Raw genomic sequence first — 10,000 nt, 5'->3', positions numbered from 1 at the left:
GATATTGCAGTGTGAGACTTGCTGTAATAGACATATATAAGGCAGTGTGTCTTATTTTCCTGTTTTGCTCTCTACTAATGACTTCTTCTCTTGCTTACACCTAAACCAGGCTGAATCAGAGGTATGTGTTACTCTTTTATATACTGCGGCCAAGGCATGCTGCTAACAATGATTATTTCTACACTAAAAAGCCAGTGAAGACAAACCATTAAAGATTTTCTTGTAGGTCTGAGGTAAAGGAAAAAGGATTGTAGTAGTTGCTGTACAGGAAGCTCATTTGAAGGAGAGGTGTTTGAAGAATGCTTGCAGGTCTTACTGCTGAAGAAATTGGGTTCTGTCCTTTGTTATTTGTCCTATCCAGTCAAATACTTCATTCTTTTAGATAATCCTTTAGGAGCAACTATGAATGAACTGAGAATTACATTTTCCAGGATTGTGATTAATTAATAGTGGATCAAAGAGAAAACCTTCATATTTTTATTTATTTGGAGAAAATTGCCTGCAAACTATGCAGAATCATATGACATCAAAATTTATTTTGAAATTTTGATAAGTGATGCTCCTAACATTATTTAAAGACTTAAATCATTATTGAATTCTAAATTCTTTGTATTTGTATAGCTTTTTTTTCTCACAGCAGTTTCACATATTACACTAGCCTCACACCCGATACCGTGTTTTTGTCTGTATATTCTTCATAAGGCTTTGTCTGTGACTTTGGTAGATGGTTGATTGATCATGTGTATGATAGTTCCTGGCCTTCAGCAATTCTTCGCTATTGTCAAACTTTATACTCTTTTGTTTTATTTTTTTTTTCTACTTTATGACCTCATAACTTCTCCCTGCCAGACCCTTGAGCATGACCGCTTCAAGGAAGCCCTTAATAAGCAGCGTGATGATGATGCTGGGCTTTTGGAGGCAAAGGTCAATGCATCTCTAGAGAAGCAAAAGCAACAGCTTGAAGTTGAATACAAGTAAGAAGCCATTTATACAATTTTTGTGTAGTCTACCTTATAACAGCTTATGATGTCTTTTACAATTTTTGTTGTATTTTGAAATTTAACAGTTACCTGAGTTACTCATATTATTCTTTGCATGTTCAAGACGAAAGGTTGCTCAGCTGCGTGAGGAGTTAGAAAGTGAACTGAGGGCACAGTTGAAACGTCAAGCTGCAGCACACAGCGACCATCTTGCTGATGTGCTGACCGTCCAAGAGAAAGAGCTTGAAAGCAAGTAAGGAAAACACAGGTGTTGATTAATTCAATAGACATTACTGAGAGCGCTTTAGAATGAATGAAGTTATTATGATTTTTATATTTTTTGTAATTTGTAATAAAATGATATATGCATTATTCCAGGTGGTCAGAACTGCTTCAGGATAAAGTCCAGACAGAGAAGGACAAATACCTTAGTTCCGTTGCTGTCATGCAGGGCCAGCTGGATGGGCTGAAGGTGTGTATATAGGTGTCTGTTGATTATTGGGATTCATTGCAAGTTCTTGAGCTTATCCTATATATCTTTTCCATTTGTGTATTTTAAAATACTTGATTAACCTCTTGGATCCAGGTGCTTTGCTAACCGCATTGGCGCAGAATCTGGGCTTTAGACTTGAGCATCTACTCTGACAAATGTGTGGCACACACACACTCAAGTGTGATTACAAGATAACATGCCTCCCCTTAGCCATATTATATTAAATTTTTCTGTATAAGCATTTTTATTTTTATTTTTATTTTTTTGCCATTTTCCATTGTCTATATTTGTCATTTGATATGCTGTACTTAGATGGTAATAGTGTTTTTGTTGCACAGATACCATGTCATCTCTCTAGGTACTTCGTAAATGAGGGCAATGAAAATAACAATAAATAGTATTTTATTATTTGTGTAATTAAAAAAATAATTGTGATATTAAATTCTTGATATTACAACCAGCACCACCTGTCAGAGCAAGCAGGAATAGGATCTTGAGCATGGAAGTAGTATCCTCCTTATAGCTAGGGCTCTTCCACTTATGGATCATGGATGGTACATTTCACACTCAGTTATCAATAGAAATAATGCAAAAGCCCCTTTCTAAATGCCCACTGAGGTGAAATTCTCATCACAGCATCATGTTATCACCCTGGCCCTTACACAGTTTGATGGCAAACTCATGTCACCTGCCACTCAAGCCAATTTTTTTTCATGACAAGATGGTCATGTCATCAAGATCATAGGGGTTAAGTGAATATCATTTATTTAACCTCTCACAGCAGGTTAGACAGTATGCACAGCACTCAATATGCAGGTCTAGTTTGTTAAAAAATGTGCTAGGTCTTGTAAAAATTATAAAGATATAGAAAGTAGAGCTACCATTAGAGCTGTCAGGTAGCAAATTGAAATTATATAATCACTTAGCTGCAGTCAGTGAACACTAACTCTTCATTAGGCTAATGTGTTGTAGCAGGGGTCAGACAGTCTTGAATATACATTAATATTTTCAGGCAACCTATATCCAGGTCAGACACATATTATGTGACCTGCCTTCCCCTTTAAGCAAGTAATATTTTATGTGACCTTATTTAAAGGGGTTAAATGTTTATCTATTGATATATTCTTTAATAAATTATTTTGAAAATTAGGAACCCATTGTGCTGAAATATCTATAGGATAAATATTCCTTACCTTATGTATATAGACCCTTGAAATGCTAGATTTACCTCTTTCATTTCATATTTATGAAATTGATTGAAAACCTGATTTTAACAAGATTACTTTGTGGGGAAAGGCAATTTTCAGAAACATGTGTAAAAAAAAAAGCCCCAAAACAAGAACAGTGGAACGAGAAGCCCCCCCCCCCCCCAAATTCTTGGCTGTAATTACTACATTCTATTTTCCATATTTAAAGTATTTAAAATGGGATCCTTTTTGTTTTTGTTTTTCTGTACTTGAAATCTCAATACTTGCAGAATGCACTGACAGCCCGAGCTGATGTTGACAAAGCAGCATATTCAGCTCGAGAACTGTGGCTTGCTTGCGAGTCTTTGAGGAGTGCCCTTAGGTAAGGGATAATGCAAAAATTGGAATTAAAAAGTAAAATGCATGTTTTTTTATTCATTCAAAGTAGATAATTAGAATCTAAATGAAATATATCAAGATCATATAATCATGATTTATTTTAAAGATAGATCGTAAATATTATTTTCATCATAACAGGCTAGGCAAGGAAGGTGCCAAGTCATGGGAAGAACAGCTTAAACCACTTGATGAACATATAACTGCTATCAAAACTGCTGGAGGTAAGGCACACATTTTCAATTTCATATCAAACTTAATAGTTTTGCAATACCATATTTACTATGTCACTTCAGTTTGGGGACGGCATGTACGGAGACACTATGTCTACCACGAGTATAATTTATTGTGTGTTTACACACATGGACATGTGCTGAGTCACCAGAGAATCAATTATTAGTCCTGGCTGTCTTTCTTGTTTACAAATTTTCTTGACGTTTAAAAGAATTATTACAAACTTAATTATGTTTTTAAGAACAAGTACAGCACCAGATTTTTACTTGATTCTTGGCAGGTTTACAAATTTCAAATATTTATTTTCAGGTGAAAACTCTTATTTGAGTGCAGTGATAGGGGCTGTGTCAGAAGAAGCTCGAACTCGTGGTGTATATACAGAAGATGCCTTAAGAGAACGTTTCATTAAAGTTGATAGAATCTGCAAGCGTGTATCCATGATTGGAGACAATGGTGGTTCTCTAATCAAGTAAGTCACTTCTTTTGAATTTAAAAAACTTTCAAGGATTTTAAAAGATGTTATATATATATATATATATATATATATATATATATATATATATATATATATATATACACACACATATACATATATACACATATACATACATATACACATATACACACATACATACATATATCATATACACTTATGACTAATGCCTTCACTGAATTATAGATTTGAAACATTCATCCTTCTGGAATATGAAAAAGAATCAAGATAACAGTTTGCATTTCTCATCTAACTTTCCAGGTACATGCTGTCTTACGTTCAAAGCTTCTTGATTCTGAATGCTTTTGAGTACTTGCCTGGCAGTGAAGTCCGTGATGAAGAGGTTCCAGTTGACTCACTCTCTGTGTATGACATCTTAGCAAGAGCCAGGTGAGATGATGATAGTGATGAAGATGCAAGTGTATATACATGAAGATGTATGAAGGGTACAGTTGCTTGAAAAAAGAAAGGGAAAAAAAAGTATTTTTGTATTATATTGGCTCTGTATGAATATAGCTTATTACATTGTAATAAACTGTTAATATATACATATTTAGGATGTATGTATAGTTTTGAGACTTAAATAAAGTCCATATACATTTAGATCTGAATAATTTCCAACTTTTTCTTATTCTTTTTCTCCTCCTCTTTCTCTCCCCCCCCCTCCCCACTCAGCCTTGTCTGTCTGTTGCTCAGTCTGTTTGTTTGTTTTACATAGCTTCTGTAATTTTTGTTTTTGTCTTTCCAGATATTGCCTGGACAAAGATGACCTCCTTCAAAGTGTACGTTACATGAACCTTTTGCGTGGAGAAGCCCGCAATGTTGCCTCCAGTTGGATCAAGGAGGCTAGGCTAACCCTCGAAACACGTCAGGCAGCTGATGCTCTGCTGGCTCATGCTGCTGCTACAGCTGTTAAGGCACTTTGAAAGTTATGAGGGGCATAATTTTGTTTAGATAAAAAATTGGAATAATAGTTATTTTTTTTACTTATAAAAACATAATTGAAACAAGTTTTCTGAATCAAGGTTGTTATATCTGGCATGCTGCAAAGATAAGCATGCTTAAAATATCACATGAGGAAAATGAGGCAAGATAGGTTGTAAGCTCTAACTATTGTATACAATAAGTTTGCCCTTATTTTCAATGTGATTGAATGTATTTCTTAAAAATTATTAAGTTTTAGTCTGATTTACTGTATTCAGTAGTTAGCAGCTTAAATTCTATTGTGTTACAGTCAGAGCAAAATTGATCCATTTTAAACTAATAATATCAGCATAAGTCTAACCATGATAACAATGGGCTGTTAATTTGTATCTAACCATGAAGTCACTTGCATCAGAGGACATAGGTTTTCATATTTTATATATATGCATTGTTATTATGTGATATGTACATACTGTTCATATTCCTAAAGAAGAAAGTTAACTTTGGCAAATGAAATGAAAATAACATGTGTTTTGTCTGATTCCATCCTAAGTTACATTCTATTTTCATATATAAAGATCTTCAGTTGCTTAAATTATTTTGATCTGGGACAGTAAGGCATCTTCGTACAACAGCCTGTCATTTTATGATAACTATTGAAAGTTTGCCAGATTGTATGTTGATTTGTCTTGTAAATGTTCTCATCTTTGAAATGTAATTTGTAAATAGTTATACATGATGACGTACCCATCTTTTGGTGGGGGTCATGTTCAAATATTCCCATGTAGAATAAAATGTAAGTATTTCTCAATATGTACCTAACCTGGTAAAACATTATCAGTTGAAATAGTGATGTTTTACACTTTTAACATTTCCATGATAAAAGGAATGCACTTGGCTTCCACTAACCTCAGTTCTGCCATAACCAATTTTGTCATTCCAAGTGGTTCAGTCTTCTCTTGTACCTTTCTTGATCATTCTTTCTGGAAATTTCTGGAAGGGATGATGGTTGAAGACTTTTAAGGTGAATATCCTTTCAAATCTTCTTGACTATATATAGTTTTTTTTTTGAGACTACAAATTTTATTGAAATGATGCTATGATCTAATAAATTTGTTTTTCTTCCATTTCCTCTGACATATGTACAAGAGAAGAAACACTGCATTACCAATAATGCAGAGTACCCAAATGTATTATAAAATTGAGGTAGAAGATAAGTCTTAATATCATTAGTCAGTATTGCTACATTTTGAATGATAAGGGTTAAATTGAACTCCAGTTATTTGCTGATTAAGGTTATAGCAAAGCTGCTATTGAAAGTAGCCATTAGAAGTAGTTATGGGTCTCTATAGCTACTGTTTTCTAAGTGAGAACTAGAGTTCTTGTTAACCACATGTTATTCAGAAATTCTACTATATATGCATTTATGATAACTCAGAATAACATCAAAAAGGAAATGAAAAATATTGAAAACAATATACATCTGTTGAAAGTTAAACCAGTCTATTGATTCTGGAGTTATCCCTGTTTTATCCTGAACACAAAAACAAAAAAGAAAAAACTTGTTTGAAATTAATATCATGAATAAACATCACAGAAGTATCATATATATTTACAAGCTCATTGTTTGCTTCTTCACATTCCATATCCTAGTTTTACGTTCTTGAAATCCAGATCATGTATGTACTAAAATGAAAACAAAATGAATAGAACAGAGACTTGCATGAAATAAGTAAGTGGACTTTACTTCTTTTGAATTGTCCAAAAAGGAGAAGGCAAGCTGAAACCTTACATGTTAATTGCTAGGATAATCAGCATTCAATGAAATAATGTCTGTTACATTGAAATATAAAGGCACATAGAAGGGAGACTTAAATATTTGCATTAACAATTAATGAAAGAGGGCAGACTTCAATATTCTTGGTAACCAGACACAAGAGAAGTGACTTCAATATTCTTGGAAACAGATCGCTCCATCTGCATCAGAGCACCTATAATAAAACTGATAATGACACTGCCAATAGATAGCTTTTATATTAACAAGCCAATTGCCTGTAATTAGTAAGAACTGGGTGTAGTAGTGCTGAAAAAAAATATGTGAGGTCCAAGACAAAACAAAATTATTTTGCAATCTGGAATAATGTAATTTTCGTTGCTGCTAACAAATGTCAGACATCATTTGAAAAGGTAGGAAGTTGAAAGGTTCACTTCATAGACCTAATTATTTAACTGATGTCCTTCAAAGTTGGATCCGTATCAAGATAATTCTGAAGGAAAAACAAAATAGCAGGAATGCCCCAATTTCAACTATCAATCAATACCCATTTGTATTTGTGCTTTTTCTAGTATTTGTCATCCTGAACTTTAGTCCTTACACAACTTAATACAGCATGGCATATGAATTCATTTATATTAATTGCAAATGGCAGTACTATCAGATGGTGCATTTAAGTTCAACGGATATTATTAATCAGATGAGAATAATGTCAACGAATTTAGGAAAACCTTTATTGAAAAAACAAAACAAACGATGACTGCAGCAAGAGTTGTCATTTGAAACACATGACATTGTTCATGACACAATTTAAACAATTTAAAAATTTTAAATGATAATGTGTCTATATATATCATAGATATAAACTATATTGATAGTATTTTATTCTTTTTCATTCATAAACTGATACAGATTTATATATATTTTTATACTTGAGACTATTTTATTGGTCATGGCCTACATATTAGTTTCCCAAATAATTCATGGCAATTGTCACTCATATTTTGCCAAAATATATGAAATTTTGTATCTCTTATAAGAAAGATTTATTATAAAAAACAAAAATTCACCTCCTTAGTGATCTCCCCGAATAAAACGGGGTGAGGTAGCAAGAATAAGATACCATAATCCAGTATGAACTATTCGTTCAATGTCACCCTATGAGTGACCTTGACTTGCTTTTTAAAACACTTCAATGATACAAACACGAGTATGAATCGTACTACATCATGACCATCAAAAGGCAAAAAATCTACTTAGTCTTCATTTAATTCCACAGATAAACGATACTAATAACAGTACGTTTAATAAAAACCACTGCATATATGACAGAGCGTCTTTGACCAAGATATTATTGGAACGGATTTGACAATTTGGAAGCCGCGTCGTCTGCCCAGCCAGACGAGAGCGAGAAGGCTCAGTGTCAACACAACTTGCCGACTGGTCATCTTCTTTCACTAAATTACTCGTTATTTACACAATGGCAGACTTAAAGATCGATACAGGAAATCCAGTGCTCGATGAGAAAATCACCGAGTGGTTGAAATGGGATAAGGTATGTTTCTTTTTTGTATGTACGTAAAGTGTTGATAACAGGTATCAGTTGATGTTATTTCAAACCGTTGTTTCCATTGCATAGTTGAATACATTTTGTTGAACTCTTAGTAAAATAAATAAATAAATAAATAAATAATAAAAAGGAAATACAGGAAAACAAAGGAAGGAACGAATTTCCGGTAGTTTATGTAAAAGAGAAAAAAGTATGATATATAATTCAGAATAATAACTCTGGAAGGGATATGAATTTTTTTTTTTTTTTTTTTTCTTGAATAGTTTTAGATTCACAGAGCCTCAAATTAGAACGAAAATTTTACGTTTAATGGAACTTTTCTTCTATGGTATTACCTCAGTATCTTGATAATAGCAAAGTTATGAGAGAGAGAGATAAAAAAGAAAGAAAAAAAAAATCCACAAAAGCAGGAAAGATAGTGATAGTTCAGTTACTCTTGGAATCTGGCCGTTTATTAATGAGATTTGAAAGAATTTAAAAACTATATAGTTGTCAAGTTCTGTAGCTAATGTTACGATTGATTACAATATATTATTTGATGTATTCAGAAAACTTATTTAATAGAATGTTACAAGTTTATCTACATCGATTCTCTTTTGGCCATAAAAGTAGTGATGTTGATAGCCATCTGTATATTTAGACATTATTGAAAGGGAGCGCACTTCTTGATTTCGTAATTTTTTAAATGCTGTAAGTTTTAGCATTGTATTCTGGGTAAATATTTAAAAGACTTATAGTTTCTTAAAATGGAACTTATTTTGGTAAATTTACAGCGGATTACAATCAGGATTTGAGTAAAAAATGTATGGAATGGTTATCTTGACGTAAACTGAGACACTTTTCATCTATGGCAAAAGGTGCGCAAATCGAAAATAAAGGAGATATGGGATGAGATAAAGCACATAAAAAAACTAAGAATTTAGGTTTTCAAAACGGAAGGAACAGTAATTTATGGATTGATGATGGATTATGGAAGGCCATTTAGAAAGTTGTAAAAATGCGATTTGTTTTTTCAATACGCTTTTTATAGAATATGTCACTTTTTTGTTAATTTAATAACAAAAAAGGGGCATATTCTATTCTATGCGGTATTCATTTTAAAAAAATGGAATACCGCAAGTTGCTGGGAGATCTAAAAAATTTATCTCACCAGTATGTATTTGATGGAGGTTGGTTGGCCTTTGCTGATGTGCATAAGTACCATATATATAATACGTATACACATATTTAAAGCAAGTACCGGTTGTATAGGGTTCTTCTAAACATTTACATTATTTATATGGCCACAAAAAGCAAATGACATTTTTACAAAAAGCAGAGTGAATGTGAAGAATATAGATAAACAATAGGTACATGGTAGTAATTTTAGTTTTTTGTGGATTAACTGAATTATTGTGCAAGATATAGCGGATAGTGTGTTAATATAGTATATTGATATTGTGATAAGATATATGTAGAGATAATTTTTTGAATAAAAAAAAACTGTTTTGGTAATGCTTTTGCCCCATATTTCTTTGTATTTCTTTTATAACTTTAGGGGTGAGTTATGAGAGAAGTAATCCGTGCTAAAAAAAAGGGAATGTCGAAATGTCAATGAGTGTATAATGTTGGTAATAAACAGTTAAGTCATTCTGCGTTAAAGTAGAGGTGATTAGGACAATTTAAATTCTTGTCTGTCAAATAACTTTGTCTTTTGAATTGATTAGAACCTGTGTTCAGAGTTAATTTGAACTATTTAGATAACAGTTTGCAGCTTGTTGGTACGTATTGTTGATAAATAGACAGACCAGAAATTACAGCTCAAAAGATTATTCCATGATATTGATTGATATATTATATATAGTATTTTGAAGGGGAGGACCTGCAGTCTTGGTTTAAAGGAAGCAAGGAAGAGGATGAACGGGATGGAAGTTGTTGACATGGAGGGATTGGGGAGAATTTAGGGGTTT

At 32.8% G+C, this 10,000-nt stretch overlaps 2 protein-coding genes across 5 annotated transcripts in view; both read left to right on the top strand.

Annotated features, from left to right (window-relative positions):
- The window catches only part of Mitofilin (inner membrane mitochondrial protein mitofilin), a 23,332-nt gene extending 17,819 nt beyond the window's left edge, over positions 1 to 5,513 (top strand). For 2 of the 4 annotated variants that reach the window (XM_070132840.1, XM_070132838.1), the window contains 9 exons: positions 110 to 121; positions 850 to 974; positions 1,105 to 1,233; positions 1,359 to 1,452; positions 2,951 to 3,042; positions 3,198 to 3,280; positions 3,600 to 3,759; positions 4,045 to 4,173; positions 4,532 to 5,513. In XM_070132840.1, coding sequence (XP_069988941.1) covers positions 110 to 121; positions 850 to 974; positions 1,105 to 1,233; positions 1,359 to 1,452; positions 2,951 to 3,042; positions 3,198 to 3,280; positions 3,600 to 3,759; positions 4,045 to 4,173; positions 4,532 to 4,709 — 1,002 coding nt within the window. In that variant the 3' untranslated portion in view covers positions 4,710 to 5,513. The remainder of the gene's footprint in view (positions 1 to 109; positions 122 to 849; positions 975 to 1,104; positions 1,234 to 1,358; positions 1,453 to 2,950; positions 3,043 to 3,197; positions 3,281 to 3,599; positions 3,760 to 4,044; positions 4,174 to 4,531) is intronic. The other 2 variants (XM_070132841.1, XM_070132839.1) reach the window with 1 other exon arrangement.
- Positions 5,514 to 7,869: 2,356 nt separating this feature from the next.
- Positions 7,870 to 10,000, top strand: part of LOC113805339 (phosphopentomutase) — a gene marked incomplete in the record, with an annotated part of 18,383 nt that continues 16,252 nt past the window's right edge. The window contains 1 exon segment of the mRNA XM_070132845.1: positions 7,870 to 8,036. Coding sequence (XP_069988946.1) covers positions 7,962 to 8,036 — 75 coding nt within the window.

Source organism: Penaeus vannamei, chromosome 18 (assembly GCF_042767895.1).
Source record: "Penaeus vannamei isolate JL-2024 chromosome 18, ASM4276789v1, whole genome shotgun sequence".
Classification (NCBI taxonomy): Eukaryota; Metazoa; Arthropoda; class Malacostraca; order Decapoda; family Penaeidae; genus Penaeus; species Penaeus vannamei.
This window is presented reverse-complemented; position numbering and strand designations above follow the sequence as displayed.